This window comes from Grampus griseus, assembly GCF_964374135.1.
Source record: "Grampus griseus genome assembly, chromosome: 1".
NCBI classification, from domain to species: Eukaryota; Metazoa; Chordata; class Mammalia; order Artiodactyla; family Delphinidae; genus Grampus; species Grampus griseus.
This window is the reverse complement of record NC_139017.1, coordinates 647,006-673,317: the sequence shown is the minus strand read 5'-3', so window position 1 is coordinate 673,317 and position 26,312 is coordinate 647,006. Positions and strand designations below refer to the sequence as shown.

The following is a 26,312-nucleotide window of genomic DNA, read 5'->3' as shown; positions in this document are numbered from 1 at the left end:
GTCTTTCACGCGGAGGGGCTGCCGCTCCAGGACAGTCACACCCGCGGAGGGCGCTCCGGCAATTCAACGGAATCTGAGGGGCTGGGGGTTCGAGCCGGGTTCCGACTTGGGGCGCGCGGCCCGGCGGCCCTGGCTTCCCGCGCGAGGAGCGTCCGTCGTGTTTGGACTGCACTGCCGGCCGGAGGCCTCACCCACCCTCGCCTCCTGCTCCGGCCGCGGGAGGGGCGGCCGATCCTCCTAAACCTGCGGACCGGTACAGTCCGACCGCTGCGGGATTTGTGCGTTCAGCCCGGATCTGCGTTCGGTAGCTGTGGCTCCCGGTGATCGCTGCGTGGGGCGTCCTCTCTGCCCCGCAGACCCGCGCTCTCCAGGACGGTCCGCGGCGCTCCCGGGGCCTCACGTCGGCTGTGGGAGTGAGCCACGAGGGGAGCTGCGAACCAGAAAGGAATCCTGTTACTGTCCAGTTAGCTGTCGGGTTCGCATCTACTGTTAGCATTTACTCATTGTGGGGAAGTGTTTTCTGTCTTAATTCTGGAGTTGGCTGCTTATTTTAGTACTGATATTTTCTATTTTAATTTCTTCAATGTTTTCTCTTATTTTCCACCCCAACTGTAACTGTGTCACAATTACAGTTCTGTCTTCGGAGCTGAAATTGATTACTTTCTCGGGTGGTTTTCTGAGAATCGAGTCTTAAAAATGTCTCTTAGAAAAACCAGGCACTATGTTGAGTCTGGTGGAAAGGAGAGATAGTATGATAAAACAAGCAAAGACCTGTAGTTTTGGAAGCCAAACCGAAAGAATTGGATGAAAGAAAAAAGAAAAACAGAAAGAACTCCATGGGCTAAATGTACAGTCTCTGTTTGTCCACCAGAGGGAGGTATGTTAATTGGTGGGAACAGAGGCCACGCTGAAAGGTTTTCATAAGCTGAACCGGTGTCATTGCTTTAGAGAATGGAGTATTCTAATTTGTAGTTCATGTTTTAAGTGTATGGGAAATTATTATTTAATAAAAGTTTCCTCACTTTATACAACAGAGTATGTGCATCATAGCTGGTGCACTTAGTACATTTAAAAGTTCAAAAATTGTGGTGATGGTTTTGTAATGTGTAAAAATACCAAATCACTATGTTGTGCACCAGGAACTGACATAGTTTATAGGTTAATTATACTTCAACAAACAAACAAATCTTATAGAAAAAGAGAACAGATTTGTGGTTTACCGCAGGCAGGGGAATTGGATGGAGGTGGTCAAAAGATACAGATTCCAGTTATAAGATAAATAAGTACTAGACATATAATGTCCAATGTGATAAATATAGTTAACACTGCTGTATGTTATATATGACAGTTAAGAGAGTAAATCCTAGGAGTTCACATCACAAAATATAGCTTTTTCTTTTTCTTTTATTTTGTTATCTATATGAGATGATGGCTATTCACCAAGCTTACCGTGGTCATCATCTCATGATGTATGTAAGTCAGATCATCATGCCGCACACCTTAAACTTATACAGTGCTGTATGTCAATTATATCTCAGTAAAACTGGAAGAAAAAAGTATAAAAATTATGTTTTACTTATACACAGGATTATTTGTCAGGATTTTATTCACTTGCATATAAAATATTTTTTTCTTTAGAATATTTAGGAAATCTAAACTCTCACGTTTGTTTAATGGTAGTAAACAATTGTATAAATTTATTGTTTAAGTTTACTCTCAGAGAGCCCTGCTTGGGGGAAGACGTTTCAGAAAAAAAACTTAGATGATTTTAATTTTGAAAAGCTTTTCAAATCATTATACGCAGATTGATTTGTTGTTTTATTTTTGGTGGCATAACTTTTTTTTGGCTGAGCTAGTTAAATTAATTAGATTATAATAATTATCACTGAATTCCGTAATCACATAGCTGGAAGATTCATCTCCTTCCAGGTAGGTTTGCACTTAAATTATGTAAGGAACTTAACTACTTATATTTTTCTTTAAAATCTCCAAAGAGGGTATCATTTTCTTACTACCTCAGGAAAAAAGCAAGTAAAATAGATACAGTAAGGAAGTACTACCTGGAACTTCCTAGTATTGAGACTGAATTCTTCCTATTGGGATTTAAGTTCATACCTCTTGGGAAAGTATGGATTTGACTTGGACTTGGCCAATTTTAGCTTATTTTTACAACTGGAACCAGATGTTTCTTCTTTCCTGATTCTGAATGCGAAAAGAATACAGCCAGAAGAAGTATAACATTATCGATCTATGAAAATTTTACCCTAGTTTAAAAATCCTTATTAGAAAACCAGTATGTAAAATATATGGTCCAATTATACATACTTTTTTTGAGCCGATATTGTGTACCAGGATCATAATGTTAAAATGGTGCACGTGGATTGCTGTCAGAGATCTGTTTCCTGAGATTTCAGCAATTTGCTGAAATTTGAAAACTTGCCCTTCTCTTACTTTCTTGTTTCCTTGCCAGACTAGCAGAGTTCAGCTAATAATGGTTTCTTGAAGAGGGTTAGGTTCCTAGCTAAGTATTATTTCCTATCTGGTTTAATATCAATATTTCTTTTATTCTATAGGGACAGTTCTATTTGAGAGCTTGTGAACAATCTTAATTATCAGCAAGAGGCTGAGTTGGAATACGAAGAGGTTCCATGCTGACAAGTTACAAAGTAAACCTCATACAGAATTTTTAATTCCAATAGATGATGAGGCATGAGAAGTTCTATGGTGACTCAATTAATGCAAGGAAAATATGGCTATATAAAGTATACAGTATTACATCTTTTTATGCACATTGTTCTTCACAGTTCTCAAAGATGTATGACTTAATTAGTATTTATAAAGAATTCAAGGATACCTAATTAAGGCATATATGGATAGACGTAGTATTATTAGACATAATAATTTACATTTATATGTCCCTTTTTCATTTGATTCTTGGCTTGTCTCAGGGGAAATTGAGGCACATGATAGAACATAGTAAAGTTTCCCTTTACAACGACCTGATCATTTTTGCAACATTTTTTTAAATGAAAAACTTGAACCATACAGGAAAGTTCAAAGAACCTAATAATTGTATATGTTCTCTATCATAATGGAAAACAGTTATGTTTTGGCCAGGGCTGAAGCCCTGGGGAGTTAAAGTTACTGAGTCAACCTGACAGGTTTTAATAACCAAGTTCACTGTTAATATGAAAATGGCCTGCGTGCTGCCTTAGGAATTTAGGACGTGCATGGTATTTTTTTTTAATTGAACTATAGTTGACTTACAATATTGTGTTTGCACCATGGTATTTTTTTGTAGCTTTGGGAAAAAAATCATGGAAGACGGGATATATGTTCCACATATGCCTCCCAAGTAAACTTAAGATCCGTGTAAAGGGTAGAAGAGGAGGAGACAGAAGGGAAATTAATATTTATTGTGAACCGGTATACGCACAGAGATAGTACTAGATATCCTTGCATGTATTATCTTATCCGCTCCACACGACCACCCTGTGAGTTTTTTTTTTTTCTTTTTTTTAATTTTTTGGCCGCGCCGGGTCTTGTGGGATCTTAGTTCCCGAGCAGGGATTGAACCGGCGCACCCAGCCGTGAAAGCGCCGAGTCCTAACCTCTGGACCTCCAGGGAATTCCCTAAGGTATTATTATTCCCATCTTACAAATCAGGGTCGGAGAAGTCAAGTAACTTGTTGGGAGGAGATCTGAACTTGAATGCGCTTCCCACTACACCTGCGAGCATCAATCCCAGGATCTCTTCAGGGCCACCTGTTAATGCGTTCTAAATTACAACGTTAATAAAGCTCTGCATTTACAACCAGGACACGGTTTTGAGAGTTTCGGGTACTTTCCGTCCAGTTTTCCCCAATAGAAAGTAGGGATAATTACCGACCCCTTTTCCACTTCAAAAGACTGACATGATAGTTAGGGAGCCGAGATTAGCTGTAAGTCAGAACAAGAATAAACTACGACTCCCAACAAGCCCGCGGAGGTGCCTCGGGCGGGGGACAGCTCCCGCTTCGGGGCAGAGGTGACCCCGCGCGTCCGCGGCCAAGCAGGGAGCCCCCCCACCGGGCCGCGCCTCTTTCCCGATGCATCCAGGGACTTGTAGTTCCCTTTGGGCGCGGGTGCGCCCGGGGGAAGGGGGGCGCGCGGATCTCCTACTACAAAGTCCCGTGATGCAACCGGGGCTTCGCCGCGCCTGCGTGCTGAGGCCGCGAGGGAGTGCGGGCGGCGCGGGCAGCGGAGCAGTAAAGATGGCCGCGCGCGGGTCTCCGCCCTCCGCTCCCGGCTGAGACGCTTGGCGGCGGCTGCGGCGGCGGCCCGCAGCAGCGGCGGCGATGGCGGAGATGGAGCACCTGGGCGGGAAGCGGGCCGAGTCGGCGCGGGCACGGCGGGCCGAGCAGCTGCGGCGCTGGCGGGGCTCGCTGACGGAGCAGGAGCCCGCCGACCGGCCGGGCGCGGAGCTGCCGCCGCAGGCTCAGCGCGGGGGCCCGCGGGTCCGCTTCGAGGACGGCGCCGTGTTCCTGGCCGCCTGCTCTAGCGGGGACACCGACGAGGTGAGGCGGCTCCTGGCCCGGGGCGCCGACGTGGACACGGCCAACGTGGACGGCCTGACCGCCCTGCACCAGGTGAGCGCACGGGGCCGGTGGCCGAGCCGCCTTCCGCCCCCCCCGTGGCAGGGGTCCCCGCCGCCCGGCAGTGTCCGCATCCCGCCGCCCCCAGTCGGCGCGGTGTCCCCCGGTGCGCGCCCGCGCCGCCTGCCCGGTTCCCTCTCGGAAGCCGGCTTTCCGTTCTCCCGGGAGCGAGTGTGGGGTCGGGCCGGGGCTGGCGGGTCTGGGTCCGCGCCGCGTCCTCTGGTTTGCGATGGTTCGAAGGCAGCTTCCGTGTCCCGCGGGCCCAACTCGCGAGCCCCCGACCTCACGCTCTCCCCGCCAGCGTTACCCGCGCCGGCGGAGAACCAACCTGCGGAATCACCTGGTTTGCTTGATGCTCGTGGAATAGTCTTTCTTCCTTTCTTTTCCCCTAAAGCCCCCTGTGGAAATGACACGCCCCGGATCGGGCTGTAATCTGTGAACTGTGGGTAACTTGACAGTTAGTTCTGTGCTTGGTACGAACACCTTCACTTTCCCCCTCTTATGCAACCATGTTCTGTGTGGCTGTCATGACTAACTCCACCCTCCCTCTCCACGTGGAACTCCATCAGTTATTTCGGTGAGCCGAGAGCTGGACACCCACTCTTAATCTCTTGTTTTCCTTCTGCTGTCTGTGCAAAGTGGATGTGTTGGCATGAGAATCCGCTTATAAATAATAAAGTTCGCGTCATACCACTTCCCTGAACATATTAGCCAGTACCTTAAAATTCGTCCTCACCATGTTTGCAGTCCTTTTTTTTTTTTCAGATAAAAGAACCTTCTTTTCACCCTGTTATATGCATTTCTTCATGCTCTTAACAGTGCCCCACCGAAGGTAGCAACCAACATTTGTGTAGTCCTTTGCTTTTAAAAAATTATTTTATATGTCTTACTGCATGTAATCTCAGCAGTGATCCTTTGAAGTAGGTGTGGCAGGTAGTGTTGTTACAATAACCGTTTTACAGTTGAGGAATCTGAAGCTTAGAAAATGGTTGCTTGTGCGAGATTACAGGGGCGAGAAGTTGCACTTAGGCATGGATTTTTCACATTTAAGCTCCAGAGCTGTATATCTCACCTAATAAGGAGCTGAATATAAATAAGAGGGACACAAAAGAGTGTAACCGAAAGTGGGGTCCGGCTGCTCGCAAGCCAATAAAGAGGCAAGTTTGGTGGAAAGGAAAGTTTGCTTTACTTTGGATGCCAGCAAGTGGAGGGGGGGTGGGGCAGAGGGTGGACGCCTGCCTAAAGGCCGACTCCCCCCACCGACAATCAGTGGCCAAGAGCTTTTACGGGGGAGTTTCAGGGATGTATAGGCAGAGGGAGGGGGCTACATGCAGAAACAGCACAGTCAGCTCTGACGGTCATCTTGAAATTGGTCATCGGTGGTCTGATCAGCGTCATCTTGATTGTTTTTAAGTACAGTTAGGCTTCAGTTCCAGGGTCGGTTTGTTCCCATTTCTTGAGGCCGGTTCTCAGAATTGTGGCAGCTTAGGTCATGACTACAGCCTGGTCATCATGTAGTTAACTTCTTCCAGCTGGCGGGGGTTTCAGTATCTACAAAGTAAACAGCTCACAGGATATGGCTCAGAATATTATCTGTAGCCCTTGAGGAGGGACTGAAGGTCCTTGACCATGCTTAAGGACTAAACTATTATTATTAGGTCTCCTTTGACTGTTTTCCTTTGTTTCTGCATTTTCTCACTTCTCTGATTAAACTTATTCTTTGACTAAAGTTATTCCACAGACAAAAGGCAGGCTGAGGACATGGGGGGCATAGACCATAGGGTCCTTCTCTGTTTCAAGAGAGCCACGTGCATTATTTTAAATTTCTGAGCCCTTTGAGAGGATGAATTTTTAGTTTTCAGATGTATTTGGGATGATAAGGAGATTGAGGTCTAGATTCTGAAAGAAAACACTTGAAGGGGTCGTAGAGGCTAGAGGAGTAGAAACCTGTTTCTAGTCTCCACGTGTTCTTTATTGAAGCACAGTTTTCTGAGTATAACTCAGTAGCCCTGTTTCTTTTAAGGTGACTCTGTCAGCTGAGCCTGGCCCTTACCACACACATTTTAACAATGCTCTGAGAAAAGCACCTACTTTTAGGTTACTCCTGGTAGGTCTCCTTCCCACACCAGGAAAGCACTTTTCTGACGCCTTTTCCTGAGACTGGTCCCCTTAGTGTCTTTCTTTCTCTCTTAATTACCACCCCAGATTGTGAAGTGCAACTTCTCTCAGTTAATATTCTTTCACATTCCGCAATCTCCTGAAATAGGAGAGGAAGAGATGACAGCTGTGGAATTTTCTTTGAAACACCTGCCAGTGCACTATGGCATTCCTCCCTATTTACAGGGCTGGTGGTGAGTTGAGTTGACCAGGTATACTCAATACTAGGAAATTCAGCTAAAGATTAAGCTGCTTGAAGATGTGAGATCAAGCAAACCTTATGCTGAGAGACCGTCCCTTTGCCTGAATCAAGACAGGGGCTTATATTGGCTCAGGAATCCTTTTACAAGTCAGTTTCTGCAGAGTTACAGTATGTTTCTCCCATGTCTGAAGAACTCTGAAGATACATACAAGATTATTTTCAAAATGTGAGGCTGGAGCCGCCAGAGGCTGAACAGCCATCGAGTGAATGACTGCTTGTCCCGTGAAGCGGAGAGTGGTACACTTCCACGAATTACTTAGTTAAAATACCCCCCTGCTGTACAAGTGTGATGTGAGCTCTCAGGATGACTGCTTCCAATCTCTTTTGTTTTGGCCGCAGCCTCCTGACCAGCTGTGGACTATTACCTGAGCACATTGGAAGAAACTCCCAGAAGATGTTGGGGGGATGAGTTTTCTTCGCCCACAGGGTTACAATAGATGTTTTGCACTTCAGGTTGTGGCGCCTTGATGCTACTTTTGACTTAGAGACCTCCTTTCTTGGCAGCCTTTGCTTCTGCCACGAGGTGCTTGAGTCAAAGATAAGCTCCAGGGGGCCTATTAATAATGCTTGAAATAGACTGGGATAAGAAATGTCTCAAAGATTAGGCCTACTCTGGTGAAAGCCTCGGAAACTGATGCAGTCTAAGCAAACTTGGGCAAATAAATTAAGATTTGGTGTGTATGTAGAGCCGTCAATGAAAAGGGCGTTAATCTGATTATGTAACCCTTGGAAGCACATGTTTGCTCACAGAGGAATTCCCATTTTATTTATGTGTGTATATTACAGGGCATGAAATGTGGGCTAATAATTCTGTGTGGGCTGGTGCTTTTAAAATTTTCCTTTTATTTGTTTATTTATTTTGTAAGGTCGATTATTAGCACCTATCTTGTATCCTTAGCATTATGATCTTGGGTACTGTAGGTCCAGGTACAGGCTCTTAGAACTGTATCTACCAAATTATCAGGGTACTGAGAGGCAAGTGCTTGCCTTTGGAAAGGAGGTTTTCTGGGACTTGTTGAAATGATGCCCGCTCTTCCTTCAGAGTGTATTACATTGGCACATATGTTTATGCGGGTGTGGGGAGGGCACCGATGTCAGTACACGTGTATCTTAACACTAGGTCAGGCTGATCAGTCTTCATTTGGAGGGATACCTAGGAGACTAGAATGATACTGTGCTTGACTCAGAATTCAGGTTGGTTTTGTAACAGTCTTAGAGTCAACGTTTGGACCCTCAGGGTCACCCCAGACTGGAATTCAACTCCTAGCAGCCTCTGTCATTCTAGAGCTGCCTCAATCTGACCCTGTATCCTCAGGGAAATGAAAATTATCTATTTCCCTGGAAGAGAGGTGGAGGTAGGGATAGATGAGGGAAGGAAGAAAGACAGAGCAGTTTATATTCAGAGTGAGACAGAAGAACACTAAGATGATTACATGTTCAATTCAATTCCAAATAGTATGTATGTGTGCCGACTTATAAGATAAAACTTGTATGCTTTTTTTAATTGGGGTGTAATTGACATTTAACATTATATTAGTTTCAGGTGCACAGCATTTGCTTCAATATTTGTGTGCACTGTGGAATGATCACGGTAATAAATCTAGTCACCATGCAAAGTTAGTTTTTTTTCCCTTGTGATGAGAAATTTTAAGATACACTTTCTTGGCGACTTTCAAATATGCACTACAATGTTATTGAGTGTAATCACCTTGCAGTACATTACATCCCTGTGATTTATTTATTTATTTAACTTTTTATTTTGTTTTGGAGAATAGTTGATTAACAATGTTGTGATAGTCTCAGGTGTACAGCAGAGTGATTCAGTTATACATATACATGTATCCACTCCTTTTTCAAATTCTTTTCCCATTTAACTTGTCACATAATATTGAGCAGAGTTCCCTGTGCTATTCAGTAAGTCCCTGTGGGTTATCCACTTTAAGTATAGCAGTGAGTACATGTCAGTCCCAAGCTCCCTAACTATCCCTTCCCCCACCCTTCCTCCCTGGTGACCATAAGTTCATTCTCTAAGTCTGTGAGTCTGTTTCCGATGACTTGTTTATTTTATAACTAGAATAAAACTAGTATTCTTAATCTTTTCTCTTTTATTCCAAGTTCATTATTTACTTGTCTTATAGTTCCATGTGTGAAGGGACTTATCCTGTATATTGGTGAATTTTGCTTAGTGTTAGGGGCACAAGGTACTCTGGGATTAAGAAAACCTGTTGGCGTCTTTCTTATTGTGGATCTAGAACAGTCATCCTGAGTCATTTTGGTAGTTTACCTCTTCACATTGGTTAATAGGAGGCCTTCAGAACATGTTGGCCACCTGGCCACTTGCCTTATGAGTATTTGTCTCAAGTTGCCGTGCCATAATGGAACTCAAAGCCAGATTTGGAAATTAGGTTTATTTTGATGGTGGTTTTTTTTGGGGGGGGGTTGGGGGAGTACAGATGCAAGTGACTTGTATTTGTTCCCTAGCCAAATTTTTGTTCCCCATTCTTAAAGTCCTGTAGAGTAGCTATATACTATCGTTTGGGCTTTGGAATCTTCTCAGTGAGTATTTTCCAATAGCCAAGCTGTAGTTTGTGTGTAGATGGCGCACAGTTCTGCTAAAGGTAGAGGGCTGGACAGGTCTTACTGGTAAATTAAAATTGAGTCCCTGCTTATTTTTATATTTTAAATTAAAGTGTACTTTATATACAGTAAAATGCACCTTTTACAAATGTAGAGTTCTGACAAGTGCACACAGCTGTGTACCCACCACAGTCATGATACGGAGCACGTTCGTTGCGCCCAGGGTTGCTCTGTGCTCGCGGCCGGCTCCTCCTCCCGCCCCCAGCCCTTGGCAGCCCTTCCTCAGTTTCCTGTTCCTGTAGCCACGATGCCATGTAGACGGATCGTACAGTATGGAGCCTTTTGAATCTGGCTGCTTTCGTTTGCTGTCACGTGTTGAGGTTCATCCATGTTGTTGTGTGTGTCTGTAGCGCATTGGTCTTTATTGCCGAGAGATGTTCCGAAACGTATGGATGGACCACAGTTTGTTTATCCGCTCACCAGTTGAAGGACGTTGAGGTTATTTACAGTTTCTGGTAATAATGAATAAAGCCACCATAAACATTTGCGTACACATTTTTGTGTGAACATAATTTTTCATTTCTCTTGGTTATATTCCTAGGAGTGGCGCAACTGCATCACGTGGTAATGAACGTTTAACTTTAAAGGAAGCTGCCAAGCTGTTTCCCAAAGTGGCCCCACCATTTTGCTTCCAAACAGCAGTGTCTGAGTTCTGGTTGCTTCCCGTCCTTACCAGTACTTTGTGTTTTTTTTTTTAAGCCATATTAATAGTCATGTAGTGGTGAGTCATTTCCAATGACAGTTATAATACTAGTAGTAGTCGTAGTGGCAGCAGCAGTAGGTGGTAAAAGTACTGATCGTAGCTCCCACTATTTATGATGCTATTTACTCTGAGCCAGGGACTGTTCTGTGTTCTTCTGATATGTTAACTCGTGAGTAATACTCAGAAGAACTCACGAGATATGTACTTTATCATTGTCTGGATTTTACAGAGATGGGGAAACTGAGACACTGTCCAGGGTCACACAGGTAATGAATTGCAGAGCTGGAATTTATTTAAGCTCAGATCCCCAGTGGACACCGGGAACCGCGTGCAGTGTGGAACCCTGTATGTACGTACCCCGGGTGGGTTGGAGTGCTGACCCTGCGAGAGAAAGCCTGTGTGTGTCTTTACAGCCGGTCCTGCATTGCCAGGGCTCCACATCTGTGGATCCAACCACCTGGGTATCGTCCAGTGCTGTAGTACATGTTTATTGAAAACATCTGCCTATAAGTGGACCTGCACAGTTCAAACCCCTGCTGTTCAAGGGTCCATGGTACTGTTATTTCCTTACTGACGGGTGGGCAGTGTATGCAGACTGGGTGTTCTGGACAGGGTGGGGCGGAGCGGGTGGACGGGAGAGTTCATCAGCTATTCTGAACGGCAGTCAATTTAAAACTTAGGGATTGCTTATTTCTGGAATTTTCCATTTGGTATTTTCTGACAACAGGTGACTGAGGAAAGTGAAACCAGGGCTAAGGAGGGGGAACTACTGTATATGTTTGCTGATAGGCACAGTTTCTGCCGTCAAGGAACTCAGTCTGGTTTGGAGATAGATAAATAAAAAAACAATTCCTTTTAGAGGGGTACATTCTATGATTCACTCCTAAGTGGAGGGACAGAGGAAGGCAGTTCAGGGTGAGAGGCAGGAATGGGTGTGGTGTGTAGGCAGAGGGCGCAGGGGAGTCGCGATGGACGTGTCGGGAGGGGTGGGGATGGGGGGGATGCAATCCTTAGTAGAGAACGGTGGGTTTGAGCAGGAGAGGTAACCCAACCATAGCAGTGTTTTAGGAATAGGAAGCTGTAATTGGATTTCAGAATGGATGGAGGGACAGAGATGAAGGAACCAGCTGAGAGAATAGAGAAGAGAAGAGAAAAGTGTAATACAGTTCTAGCCTGAGTCTGAGAGACTTGTGTTATTCAGACAGGAATAGGATTCAGTCCCGCATTGGACTGAGCTGCTCTGAAGACATCCACATAGAAATATCCTGTCGACATCTGTGTGATTCAAGGCCCGTCATCACCTCCCATCTGGGCTCCGGTTCTCTCACATTTAAAATGAGAGACTTGGATATTAGCATAAAGGTGAGAGTTGAAGCGATGAGTGTGAAGAGGATGGGGTAAAAATATGAAAGAGGAGAGCAAAAAGCACAATGCGGTGGCAGCAGAGGAGGCAGAAGTTCCAGTTAGAGCTGTAGGGTAGGTGGTAGGTGGAGTGATGCCCCTCAGGACCTAATCCTCAGGACCTGTGGCTCTTACCTTACCTGGTAACAGGGCCTTTGCAAATGTGACTAAATTTAGGATCTCGCGCTGGGAAGATTTGCCTGGATTATCCAGATGAGCCCAATGTCATCTGAAGGGTCTTTGTGAAAGGAGGCAGAACGGTCAGTAATAGGAGATGTGATGGCAGAAATGAGGCTGGAGCCGTTGAGGAAAGGGCCAAGAGACAAGGCGGGCGGGCAGCCTCGCGCAGCTGAAAAGGGCGCGGGGACAGAGTCCTCCCTCAGAGCCTCCAGAAGGAGCTGGCCCCGCCGGTGAGACTGACTTTAGACTTCTGACCTCCAGATCTGTGAGACGGTGAATACATGTACTTTTAAGGCACTGAGTTTATGATCATTTGTTGCAGCAGCAAGAGGAAACTAATGCAAAGGAGAACCGAGAAAGCACAGTGATACTGAGGAGTTTCAGGAATGAATGGTCAATAATGTAAAAGGAAATGGAGGAAGAGGCCTGAAAAAAACTTAGATTTGGTCATTTATAATTTTTGAAAGAGCAGTTTCAGTGGGAAGGTGTTTTGAGGACTATTCATGGAGATTATATGACATTTTTACTATTAGGGATAACTTGTTAGTCTTTCTGTTGACTTTTGGAAGGGGGAAAAAAAAAGATCTACCATCAGTGTGATTACAGCTGTAAATTAGGGCCCAAAGTATATGAGAAGACTCCTAAAAGGCTGGTTTCCGGTTAGTTCAAGAGGTTTCATAATTTATGAGTTACGAATATTTTAGGATATTAAACCTGGCACTAGAGGCAGGAAGGTTGCATTCCTGTTACTGAAGGGCTGACTAGCTAGTTTAGGTTATTTTATTTCCCAGTTCTGCTTTGGCCCATTTCCCACTCATTAGCACTGTCACTGGAAGGCAGCCTTAGTGGAGCCGTGACAGGGAGGTTAGTGCCAGCAAACTGTTTCACCTGCTGTTTATTCTTTCACATTCATTTACTGAATGAATAGATGTGCCGGACTCTGTGCTTCTTGTTACATAGCAATTGATACATCTTAGAATCTAAATAGAATTTGGGGAATGCTCTCCAGAATACCTGGTTACTATTATCATTTATAATAGGAAATTGGCAATGTAGTGATTTCCTTTCTTCCTTCCTTTCTCTTTCTTTCTTTCTTTCTTTCTCTCTCTTTCTTTCTTTCATTTTTGGCTGCATTGGGTCTTCGTTGCTGCACACGGGCTTTCTCTAGTTGGGGTGAGCGAGGGGTACTCTTCCTTGCGGTGTGCGGGCTTCTCATTGCCGTGGCTTCTCTTGTTGCAGAGCATGGGCTCTAGGCGCGGGCTTCAGTAGTTGTGGCACATGGGCTCAGTAGTTGTGGCACACGGGGCTTAGTTGCTCGGCTGCATGTGGGATCTTCCTGGACCAGGGCTCGAACCTTGTGTCCCCTGCATTGGCAGGTGGATTCCCAACCACTGCACCACCAGGGAAGTCCCATGTAGTGATTTTCTATTTTAGCATTCTGGCTTTTGGAGGTTGGAGGGGAGTATTACATTCATCAGCATTTGCAACTGTTTTCATCTGTACTTGAGGATGAAAATGATCCTGTTTTCCTAAAGATGGTGGAAGAGGGAAGTTTGAGATCTTTAATTAATCTTTAGTGGTTCAATAAATCCAGATAAACGATCTCGACCCAGAGTTTTGTATAAGGCAAAGAATTGAAAACACATTTGGGTTACTAAACAAAGCTCGCTCAAATTGTTGACTCTTTTTGGCTTTGAATTTATTTCTTTTTCTGCTTTTGAAGTATAATTTAAAAATGTTTCTTAGATTTTAGATTGTAACCAGTTTGAGTAAATTTGGGGGGCTTGAAGTTTTATCAGGCACGCAGAGTGTGTATTTGTTTCGTAAGTCAAGTTAATTGGAAAACTGAAGCCTTAGTTTTCAATATTGAAAATTGATCTGTATGTAGTTTCTGATGCAGTGTTGTACTACATTGTACTTATGGAATGGGTTTATGTAAGAATTTAGAAAAGATTTAGTTCTTAGTATACTTAAACATCATAATACTGTGGCAATCTGTTGGAATCATGTTCTAATGCAATTTTCGGAAAATATTTTACAGTGCCACGCTCTGAATATCCATGATATATCTGGAAAAACCTGGCTTTTACATATGAATTTTTGGTCTAGTGACCTACTTTCTTTTCGTTTTTAAACTTTTAAATTATGGAATATTTCAAAATACAAAAATAGAATAGTATAATGAATTCTCAAAAGTTGTCAACTCATTCCCAGTCTTGTTTCATTTTTAGATCCTTCGCTCCCCATCCCCAATATACTGGATTATTTTACAGCCAATCCTAATTATCACATAATTTTATTTGTAAATATGTATTTGTAAGAGATAGGAATTTAAATAAAAACAATTACAATTTCATTAACACACCTGGTATTCAGTAGTGTTTAAATTTCCCTGGTGGTTCATGAATTTTTTTTTTTTTTTTTTTTTTACTGTTGGTTTATTCAAATAAGGTCTGCATTGGTTCATAGGTACCTTAAGACTCTCTTAATCTATAGTTTCCTCCTCGTTTTTTTTCCTCTGCATTTTATTTGTTGAAAAACTGAATTATTTGTACTGTAGAGTTTCCCACAATCTTGATTCTGCTGACTGCATGCTTATAATGTTAACATGTTCCTTTGTCTCCTGTATTTTCTATAAACTGATGATAAGATCCAGAGATTTGATCTGATTCAGATTTGAATTTTTTGGCAAGAGTACATCATAGGTGGTGGTATATACTTCTGTCAGGAGGTACCTAATATCAAGTTATCTCTTTGTGGTTTAGTGGCCATTGGTGGCCTAAACAGAATTTTGAAGTTTCAAGCCAGCCTTGACTAGACCTGAATTCTATTAATCAATACATTCTTCTAATCATCATCACATCTCCCTGTGTTGACCTTCTACTCGGGATACCAAATATCGGTTCAAAGCGTGTAAATTGTGAACCTTGTGAATAAAGTGGCTCATACAGGTCAGTGTAGTGTATTGACTGTTGCACGGCTTGACGTGGGGCTCGGCAAATATAGATCAGTGCCTTCGTGTGTAAAGATTTGTCAGTGACGATGACCGTGGGGTAAACTTTATCGCCTTTTCAAATCTGTTTCATTAACTCTTAGCTGAAGTTCCCCCTATTTTGATATACTGTTCAAAGTTCTGGTTCAGTACTGTGGTTTCTTGCCCCCCAATGTCACCACCAGCCCTTGAGCTTTATCATAAAAGAAAACTTCGAAGGAAAGGATCCAAAGAAAACTAAAAAGTAGAGTAAACTGGCTGTACGGGGAGAAGAGAGACTTCCTTCCCAGGGCCCTGCCTTATAAGGGGGGAGGCGGGAAGAGAGGAGTGTCCATTCTGGGTGTATCGGTCAGCTGTGGGCAGATGATGCGCTCATCTTTGAAAATGGAAGTGACATTTGGAACATTCAAATGGAGACTGGGTTGGTCGGCAAGGAGAGGTCTGCCCTTCTAGTTGAATGGGAATTTCACAGCAGGGTGTATTGTTTTACAGACTGTGTTTTATTTATACGGGGCATTTCATGGGAAGCAGGTTTACTCTCTTTCTGCTTCTCTGCAGCATTTTTCCAGGTGTCTTTTTTTAGTTAGTTATTTTTATTCTTTCATTCATTCATTTTAAAAGTCGGCTGGCCTAGCTATGAGATGTGGCTCTAAAGTGCCAAACACATTATGTTTGGGTCCTTTGGATGCAGCTTCACAGTTTTGTGATCATGCCTCTCGTATTGAGGCATGTTTAGATTGTCCCCTCTTGAGGGTATATAGCATGGAAAATGAGGTCAGAAGAATGACTCATCTCACTGTAAATCACCAGGGGTGATGGAAATGGTTCTGAAGGGTCACCAAGCTGCTTTTCATCTGCTGAGAGCCTTCTTCCCTGCTGGAGAGCTCCCGCAGCACAGGGGCCAGGTGAAAAGGCCCATCCATTCGCGTCTCCCGACTGCCGCGCTGGGCACAGGACTGGCGTCAGGAGAGTCTTCCTGCTGGGACTCTCAGTGCTCAGTGGGTATTTGTGGCAGGCATGGACTCATGGTCATGGTTGGCACCAGTTGTCAGGTGCAAGGAGACGCTGTGTGCCTTGCTTAAGCTCTTTCTTTGCTAACGCCCGTCCCCGACAGGATCACCAAGGCTCAAGGGTTTTGAATGGGAAATAACTTTGAAGCATAAGTCAGTATCTACATTATTGTTACGAAGGCTATTACTGTATCTTCTTTTTCTTTTTTTTTTAAAATATCAAAAGAAGAGAAATTTCCCGTTCTGTCTCCATAACGCACTTCTGTGGTTTGGATCTTTAAAAATTTAAATGATCCTTTATTAAGTTTTTTTGGGGTTTTTTTTGGCCAAGTATTTATTGAGTACTTCTTAGATGCCAGATCCTATAGTAGATGCTGGGATACAAAGATGGCATAGTCCCTGCCCTCAGGGATTGGGAAACTCACAGGTTTAAACACAGAGTCTAGTCCATATTGCTCCTGTTAAGCGTTGACTCCATTTCCTATTACCCTGTTCATAGGAAAAGTGCAGAGAGAGTGTTGATCATTATCTACAATTTGCCTTTGTATATTTTTAGATAATCAGCCTTCTCTGATCCAGTCTTCTTTATTCTGATCTAATACCCATCCCTTTATTTAAGATCAGTTTCCGAATCATTAATCATTTTGCTGTCTCTTCTGTGGATTTCCCAGCTCTGCAGCTCCCTTTGGCCTCACTGGCTCAAGGGTAAGAGTCAGTAATGGCTTCAGCTCTGGGGGCTACCACTAGGGGAAAAGACTTGTTAGAGGGGCACTTTAATGCAGAGTTGCAGGACTGGCCATATATATTGGTTTGTTATAGGATTATCAAGTTTCAGGACACCATAGCAGAAAGAACCTTAGAGGACAACATCTTATCCACCTTTGTCATTTTTACAAATGAGCAATCTGAGGCCTGGAGAGCAGCTGAAAGAGTGCCGTAAGCACGGAACAGAAATAAAATATGATGAAATGTTTTATTTATAAAACAAGTCAGATTTCTGCTTGATATTCTTCTCTGTCTCTGAAAATGTGGTTGTTTGCAAGATAACTTCAAGAAAAAGCAGAATGTTCTCTAACTCCTTTTGAACTTTTGAAGAAGGATGATACCATATGGTTGTATTTCTCTTTAAAAAACTTCAATATAATAGAAACATCATGGGATAATGATTCACATTCCAAGAAAATGAATCTAAGAGTTCTTTTAAGTATTGGTTTCCCATTTGACTTATTCATCTGTATATTTACTGCTAAGCAACATAACATTAAAATGAAATTATATAAAAGAAAAAACAATTCATTAGTACACCATTAGTACACAAAATGATTAAGATTATGAGCTTTGGAATCGGATATACCTGGGTTGTAATCCTGGTTTTGCTACTTACCTAAGCTTTGTGTTAAGCTATCTGAACTCAGTGCCTGATTCTTAGGAGGCACTTGGTGAAGTTCCGTCAGTCCTAAGACGAAGACCACGGTATTTAACGAGGCCTTACTGTGACCCACCGGGCACTGTGTGAGCTCATCCCCTGTTATCCCTCGGAACTTGTCTCCCCCTTGTTCTGTCACGCTGGCTGCCACTGCAGCCACCCTGGCCTCCCTGTTTCTCGGGAACCCCAGTTGCTGCTCTCCCTAAAAGGCCTTGCATCTCTTGTTCCTTCTGCCTGGAATCCTCTTACGTCAGGTATCCCCATGGCTGGCTTTTTTTTTTTCTTTAGACTTCCGCAGAGTCTTTATTCAAATGTCACCTTTGTAGTGAAGCATTTCCTGGCCATCCTATCTAAAAATGATAGATGAACTGTCCTCACTTTCTCATTTTTAAAAATTGAGGTATATTTTACTTGTAGTAAAAATGCATAGATATTACGTCTGTAATTGATGGGTTTTGAGAGTGTATACAACCACGTGCCCATCACCCAGATCAAGAAACAGGACATTTTCATCATCCTTGGAAGTTCCTCTCGAACCTCCTTTCCCCAGGGAATCATAGTTAGGATTTCTATCATTCTGCATTAGTCTTGACTGTTCTTAAAATGGATTATATTGTGTGTACTGTTTTATGTTTGGTTTCTTCAACTGAACATGTGTTTGAGATTTATCCATTCCTTTGTATGGCTGAGTAGTATTCCATTGTGTGACTATTCCACAATTTGCTTATCCTCCTGTTGATTGACATTTGGGTTATTTCCTCTTTTGTTGGTGTCCATTATGAATAAAGCTGTTATGAATGTTGTTCTGTAAGTCTTTTCATAGACATATGTTTTCATTTCTCTTGGGCAAATACATAGGAATGAAATTGCTGGGTCCTAGAGTTGTAAAATTCTAACTTTATTAACAGCGTGCAGTTTTCCAGTGTGGTCGTAGCATTTTACACTGTCCTAGCCATGAATGAGAGTTCTGTTTGCTCTGCATCCTTGTTAATTTTTGATAATGTCAGTCTTTTTTTGTTGTTGTTTAGTCATTGAATATTAGTCATTCTAGTATTTGTGTATTGTTATCTCATTGTGGTTTTAATTTGCATTTAGTGACTAATAATGTTGAATACCTTCTCAGTATTTTTTGGTCATTTGGGGGGAGAGAGAGAGAGAGAAGTGTCTAGTTCAAATCTTTGGCACTTAAAAACATTTTTTGTCTTTTTATTGATTTGTAGACATTCTTTATATTTTCTGGATATAAGTCCTTGTTTTGATATGCATTATAAATATTTTTCTCCCTGTGGCTTGTTTTGTCATGTTCTTATCTTTTTCTTTAAATAAACCTTTTATTTTAGAGTGATTTTAGAGTTACAAAAAAGTTGCAAAGCTAGTTCAGAGAGAGCTTGTATACCCGTCACCCAGCTGCCCCTAGTGTTAACATCTTACATAATGATGGCATGTTTGCCCAGACAGTATTGTGTTGTTTTATTGATGTTCTGAATGGCGTTTTCCTCATATTATCTAACCAGTTTAAGCTGCTTTTTTAAAAATTTATTTATTTATTTTTGGCCGCATTGGGTCTTCACTGCTGTGTGTGGGCCTTCTCTAGTCGTGGGGAGCAGGGGCCACTCTTAGTTGCAGTGTGCAGGCTTCTCATTGCGGTGTCTTGTCTTGTTGTGGAGCACAGGCTCTAGGCGCGTGGGCTTCAGTAGTTGTGGCACGTGGGCTCAGTACTTGTGGCTCGTGGGCTCTAGAGCGCAGGCTCAGTAGTTGTGACACACGGGCCTAGTTGCTCCGCGGCATGTGGGATCTTCCCAGACCGGGGCATTGAACCTGCGTCCCCTGCATTGGCAGGCGGACTCTCAACCACTGCGCCACTAGGGAAGTCCCTGGCAGGCGGATTCATTTGTTTTTTCTTTTGTTGTTTGTGCTTTTAATATGATATCTAAGAAGTGATTGACTAATCCAAGGTCACAAATATTCACATCTATATTTTCTTCTAAGAGTGTTATAGTTTTAGTTACTACATTTTGGTCTTGGATCCATTCTGAGTTAGTTTTTCATATGGTGTGAGGTAGAGCTCCAACTTCATTCTTTTGCATGCAGATGTCCAGGTGCCTCAGCACCATTTGTTGCAAAAACTCTAAAGTTTAAACCTTTCCTTTTCTGGTCTGCATTTTTTGACCAGAACCTCAAAGAGTGTTGAATAATAATAGTGATGGAAGGCATCTTCCATCTGTTGTCTTTCTTTCTTTAGGATGTCTGTCATATGTCTCCATTAAATATGATGTTTACTTTGTTTTTAATAGCTTCTTTTGGTTAAGCAATTTATTTCTAGTTAAGGTTTTTAAAAACCTTTTTTATTGCAAAATTTAATACACATACAGAAAAGTATATGTAAAACAAAAATATATAGTCAATGGATTTTTATAAAGCAAAGGCCTGAGTTACCATCACCTTGGTCAAGAAATGAAAGATTATTTGCTAACTGTTCTAAGATCAGGAATGAATATTAATTTTTTGATATCTTTGATGTTAGAGCCATTAGTTAATAACCCTGGGAAGTTTAAAAGGTATTTGAGTCATGTCACACATAGTATGCTTTAAAAGTGCCTCTGGGCTTCCGTGGTGGCGCAGTGGTTAAGAATCTGCCTGCTAATGCAGGGGACACAGGTTCGAGCCCTGGTCCGGGAAGATCCCACGTGCCACGGAGCAACTAAGTCCGTGTGCCACAACTACTGAGCCTGTGCTGTAGAGCCTGCGAGCCACAACTACTGAAGCCTGTGCGCCTAGAGCACGGGCTCCGCAACAAGAGAAGCCACCACGGTAAGAAGCCCGCGCACCACAACGAAGAGTAGCCCCCGCTCGCCGCAACTAGAGAAAGCCCGCGTGCAGCAACGAAGACCCAACACAGCCAGAAAAAAAGTGCCTTTTCCCCCCAGAAAAGTGCCAGTTATCAACTGTAGTTCAGCTGAGCCACTGAGGCTGCCGTGATTTAACATTTCCAGGAAGATCTGTTTTTCTCCTCAGCTTTGTAAGGGCCATCCACCTGCATTCTCGTTGTCTGTCCTTGGATGGCTCACAGGTACCTCAAACCCAGCATATTCACGGGTTCCTGTGTTTCCTCTCTCAGTAAATGGCACCTCCCTCTACCCAGCTGTTATGCGAAACCTGGGTAACATCTGTGGCTCCTTATTTTTCTTGATTCGCTTGTTCACAGTTATTGTGTGTTAGGTGCTTATTAGGCCTGAGGGTGCGCAGGGAACAAAACAGACATGGTCCTCTCGTGAGCTTCCAGCCATCAGGTCCTGCGGATTCATCTCCTACATGTCTCTTGAGTCTGTCTGCTTTCATTTGGTCTCTTTTTCATTACTTTAGTTCAAGCCTTTATCTCTCACCTGGGTAATAGAAATAGTCTGCTGAGTGGTTTCCCCGCTTCTCCTCGTTTCCTCTGTTTCCTATACTTCAGCCAAGAGTTGCTGAACATTGCATACTTCCCTTAAAACTGTTAAGTGGTTGGCATTGCCCTGTTCTCTAGTCTCCTTCTCACCATTTCCAACTTTGGATTCTGTGCTGCAGCTACATTGATTGTCTTTCATTCCCTCAGTTATGGTGTGTTCTCTTGTCTCCCCTTTCCCAACCTTATTGTCTCTCCTCTTTGCCTGCCCACCTTTCAGGTCTCAGATTCAACATCGTTGCTTCTAATTCCCCCCGCCACCCCGTGGCTTACCCATACTCTGTTTTCCCATGTTAGGTGCTTCTCCTATGCTTTCCCTTGGTATCTTATAGCTTACCTGTCATGGCACTTGACATATAGTCTTATAGTTTCTCATTTAATTGTCTGTCTTCCCCTAACTAGACTGTAAGCTCTGAGAGGCCAGGGACTGTGCCTAACTTATTCACCATTATGTTAGCTGCATCCACCATAGTATCTATTCAATTTTAGACATTGGGAATAACTATTTATTCAGTGAATGAATTCATGAGAAGAAGCTGGTGGTGGCAAGGGAGGGGCAGTGAGTTGTTCCAGAGACTAATTTAATGAGAATAATCAGAATTGGAATTTGGGTTCCTATTTATAACTTTCTTTGCTGCAAAGTATATGATTTTCTTTCTTAATAATTGATTCTTATTTTAGATATTTTTTGTTTTGTTAAACTTTGCTTGGTTAGGTCTTAGAGATAATTAGGAATTGGATATCATGTTCTTACGGATTTTAAAGACCAGCAGAGCAAGGAGGAGAGCATAAAGCAGGATTTTAGATGCTGAAAATATTGCAGCATTTAGAGCCTTGACCTACAAGCAGTATGTCGACATGAGAAGTGCAGCTGTTAGGAGTGTCTCTGATATAGAAAGTGTTTGCAAAGCTCAGACGATTTGCTGTATTAGAAGTACTACAGCTTTTATATCAGCTTGAAGCAAACTCTAAATTGAATGAATTGGTACAAATATCAGAGTTGTAATAAGAATAAAACAGATGTTTTTTTAGTACAGTTTGGGGATTGGAATGTAAATTCGGTCTTGTACGTAAAGATAAAGACTTGCATCCTTTTAGAAATTATATGTGAATTAAGTAAAATTAGTCTTTATTTTTATTTGACATAAAAATTACCCGGGAAGTTGTTGTATGTAGTAGAGTAATATGGAAAGAATCATTAAAGTTTTTTCAATATAATATAAAGATTAAATAATAAAATAGGATAACGGACCAAACCAGAATCCATCAAGGACGATGTGTCTGTTCTCTTTCTGAATGCTGGGCGCTGCTGCTCTGTGCCCCGCACGTGCTGCACGTCCAGTAGGGGAAAGAGTGAAAGAAACGTCCTCCTCCCTCAAGAACTTGTATGCCTTTGGGTGAGATGAGGCATTATTGCATGAGAAAATAATGACTAGCTGTTTAAGATGGGGTGACTGGAATGAATAGACCATTAGTGGGGGTGTTCTGAGGAAATAGGGGTTACTTTCAATTGGAAAGGGCACAGTTTCTGGCAGGTTGGGCATCTCATTACTGCTTTTTGAATAAAGAGACTGAACATTTTAGAGCAGAAGATCAATGTGAGAAGGATAGTATTTTAAATGATTAATTCGGTAAGATTGTATTGGATTGAGAATGGAGAAGCAAAAATTAAGATGCACAGTAGCTTATTAGAATAGCTTCTACAGCAATAGTGAAAAGGGGTTAAGAGAACAGTAAGGTATGAGTAGGCATGTAGGCAAAACACAGGATGTTGAGACTTACTGGATGTAGAAAGCAGGTGAAGCCAAAGTCGGAGACAATTTTAAGATTGGGAGAATAAACTGAAATTCAACAAATATTTATTAAGCATCCATTGTGTGCCAGATACTGAACTAGGTGCTGGGGGAAATGGTGAGGAAGTCCCCTCTGGTGCAGCTTTTTCTCTACACTGTGCTGTGACAGACACGGGGAAGGCACGAGGAAGCTGATGCAGGGCAGAAGCAGAGCTTAGCTTCAGGCGTTTACAGCTTGAGGGAGGATTGTGAGATGCCAGACCACTAAGGTGCATTGAACACTTGGAATTCGGAGAGGAGTTTAGGGGCTGAGGCGTATTTTGAAGTCGGAACCGCTGGACTGGTGGGAAGTCCACTGTTATCACAGCCACCCTTTCATAAGTGACCCCAACTTCCTGTAGTGTGCGCTCTTCACAGCACTTACGCTGCCTCCTCCTGGCCCCGCTTTCCTAAGCTCCTCAGAGCGCAAGATGAAGTTGATCCCATTTCCTCTTGGCTGCATTACAGACATGTGGGTGTTGTATTGAAGAAGCAGCAGAGTAGTCAAGAGCGGGACTCTGGGGCCAGACCGTGCGGATTTCAGTCCTGGTCCTGCCACTTTCGAGCTTAGGCAAGTCCCCTAAAGCCTTTGTGCCTGTTTCTCCGTAGGTAGAATGAGGATGATGAGCCTTTCAAACTCATGGAGCTGTTACGAGGAGTAATTGAGTTAATGTATGTGAAGTGCTCAGAACGCTGCCTGCCACCAAGAGTGCTTATATATGTATCGGGTAAAGGAAGTGAAAGGCCTTCCTCTGGGCCTTCGTTACCACCTGCCAGCGTTTTCATCATCCCCAGGGACGCCGCGTCTCATTTTCGTGCTCCAGCCACATCTTCACTTTCTTTCCTAATAAGAATGGTGACATAATCATCATTTACTCAACAACAACAACAAAGACATGTTCAGTGCCCCTGTCTGTCCCTCCAGACCCTCTCTGTTGTCATTCCTCCTTCCAGCCTCCTTTTAGAGGCTGGTACCACCCTCCCTGCCTCATCTGGAATGTACTCGGTCCACCGTCTCTTCTCGTGTGCCCCACGCGCCTCTCCCTTCCTGTCTCCTTCTTTTCTTTAAAACACCTCAAGTTGTCTCCATTCTTAAAAATAAAAATGGCCTCCAAAAGAACTTTCTCTCTTTTTCAAGCCACTGATTCATCTTTTTTTCCTTTGTCCTCAAATTCTCTTTAAGAAGTGGTGTATAACTGCTCTTCTAGTTTAATTCCTGCCATTCTACTGAGACTGCTTTCTTAAAGGTTACCACAGACTTCCTAAAGGCCTCACCTTATCATTCTTCTTAGTTTCTTTCCTTTTGGACCATTTTATAATATTTTGTCCACATGATTCCTTTTATCAGTGAAAACTCTTGTCCTTTGGCTTCTGAAGCATTGCTTTCCCAGCCCTTCTCTAACCTCCTGAACCAGCCTCCTGCACTTCCTTTACTCTAACCCTCCACTGCCCACTCTGTTCCCAGATGTCCATTCTCAGCCACTTTTCCATCCATCATTTCTCCATTTGTAACCTTACCCGCTCTCCCAGGGCCTCATCCGTAGCTTATGCACGAACGGTGTCCAGATCTGTCCAACCCTGACCTCTGTCTAGTTGATCTTTTTTCTGGACTCCAGATTTATATTTCTAACTGTCCACTAGACATCATGATCTAGATGTGTTACTCAGGTTTATCTTAGTCTTGGTATTTCCAGAGCAAAACTGTTTTCATGCCAGTCACAAACTTGTTCCTCCTGTCTTGTCCTCGGGGGAGGAAATTATCATCTAAGACATCGGTTCCCAGTTGTCTGTCCCACGTTGCTGCCTGACTGAGCGCACGAGAATCATCAGGGGCACGTGTTGAAGACAGAAACTCCTGAGCGCAACCCTCCAAAGCCCTTCACTCGGTAGGTCTGGGGTAGGACCCAGGGACCCTTTATGCTGTGCTTATCCATATTGGGAGTCACTGACGGAAACTGGGATTTGCTCTCTCTCCGCCTTCCCCTGTGATCTGCTGAATCATCAGGACTTGCCAGTTCTGTCTTTTAAATGTCTCCGTTCACACTGTTGGGACCCTGTTCAGGCTGTCCTCTCTCCTGTGAGCTGTAGGCGCATGTTTTCTGAGTGAGTGTTTGTGGAATAAATGAGTGCATCATTACTGTAGTGTGCTGTAGGTCTGCCTTTTTCTAATTTCGCACATTCGCAGTCCATTTTAGTAGTACCTTCAGAGTTATCTTTAAAATACCAATCTAATAATGCAACTTTAATTTAAAACATTATCGGTGGTTGCTAAATCTAACTATATACCATAGTGTTCATTAGAATACGGATGCCTGGGCCCTACCTTTGGAAATTCCAATTCGGTAGCTCTGGGGCACAGCCCAGTAATCTATATTTTTACCATGCATCCCAGGCAATTCTGATGCAGCTTTGCGTTTTGAAACCCTTGGAACGCAGGTAAGAAGGCTAACAACGTGGCATCTAAACTGTTTCCAGCCTGTCTCACCAGTTTCTCTCCCTCTGCTCCCCAGCCACACTCACAGACCTGCAGGGTTATCCCTCGCCGTTGCCCGCCCGCCCGCCCACTCCTCCTGAACTTTTGCTCGCACTTTTCTCTCTGCCTAGTTGCCCCCCTGCCCTTCTACACCTGTAAAACCCTCCTAATCCTTCAGGGCTCCGCTCAGATGTCACTTCCTCTGTGACATCAACCCTGTCGGAATGTGTCCTTCCTTCTTGCTCTCATAGCATCTTGCTCTTGATGTGGTTTAGCAGCCGCATGTGACAGTGTCTCCCACAGATTCATCCTTGCCTTGTCTCGTGCTAGGCCACGAGCCCCTGCCCGCAGAGCGCGTCTCAACCATCCTTTCTCCTTAGTGCCCAGCACACTGCTTGAAAAAAATGAATCAGTGCCTGGGAAGGTTCTGGAAGAAGATGGGCTCGCTCAGTGTCGGGGAGAGCAGAAGACCCGGGGCTACCCTTGGGGAATTTGCATATTGAGGAAAGGAAGAGAAAGAGCTGTCAGAGGGGCAGCCGGGCGCCAGTTAGTACATTGCGGAAGCTGAAGAAGGAGAGAGGGGTTGTTCAGTCGTTCATTCATCTAGGCATTTACTTAGATGCATGTTTATTGAGCATTTATTGCTTGTCGGGCACGATTCTTGGTAACAAGGAACATCATGTGCTGCAGAGAACTTGGATGTGCATTTGCATCTAAAATAGAAAAACAGAAAAGTCAAAATCCTAAAAAACTTGATTTTCTGATGTGGTTTTTGTTTTGTTTTGTTTTGCTGTGCTGTGTGGCTTGCAGGATCTTAGTTCCCTGACCCAGGGGTCAAACCGGCCCCGGCAGTGAAAGCACCGAGACCTAACCATTAGACCGCCAGGGAGGTCCCTCTGATGAGGTTTAGAATTGAGTCTTCTTCCTATTATGTTCTGGTCAGTTATCTCCATCTCTCAGAGGAGATAAGACTAGTATGTAAGTATCACTATCCCCCAAGTCCTTGGTCACTACAGGGCCTCAGGTCTGTATTTTTCCTTATTCCCTAAGGATGTAAAGTCCAGCTAGCTGTAGGTTAGATAAAGTTAGACCCCAGTTTTCTAAACTGAATTTTCAAAAAAGTTGTAGGACCTTCTCAGCTATTTGGAATAGATTGTTAAGCT

At 43.4% G+C, this 26,312-nt stretch overlaps 1 protein-coding gene and 1 long non-coding RNA gene across 16 annotated transcripts in view; one reads left to right on the top strand and one right to left on the bottom strand.

Annotated features, from left to right (window-relative positions):
* Nucleotides 1-8: 8 nt before the first annotated feature.
* LOC309838694 lies at nt 9-5,255 on the bottom strand. The gene is made up of 3 exons (XR_014298380.1): nt 4,963-5,255; nt 1,450-1,543; nt 9-430 (listed from the first exon to the last, which is right to left on the bottom strand). It is a non-coding gene; the product is annotated as an uncharacterized lncRNA (long non-coding RNA).
* PPP1R12B (protein phosphatase 1 regulatory subunit 12B) overlaps nt 3,185-26,312 on the top strand; it is a 204,564-nt gene continuing 181,436 nt past the window's right edge. For 12 of the 15 annotated variants that reach the window (XM_082679742.1, XM_082679743.1, XM_082679759.1 and 9 more), the window contains exon 1: nt 3,188-4,628. In XM_082679742.1, the coding sequence (XP_082535868.1) occupies nt 4,338-4,628 (291 nt within the window). In that variant the 5' untranslated portion in view covers nt 3,188-4,337. Of the gene's footprint in view, nt 4,629-12,228; nt 12,248-26,312 lie in introns of those variants that run through there. The other 3 variants (XM_082679751.1, XM_082679744.1, XM_082679747.1) reach the window with 3 other exon arrangements.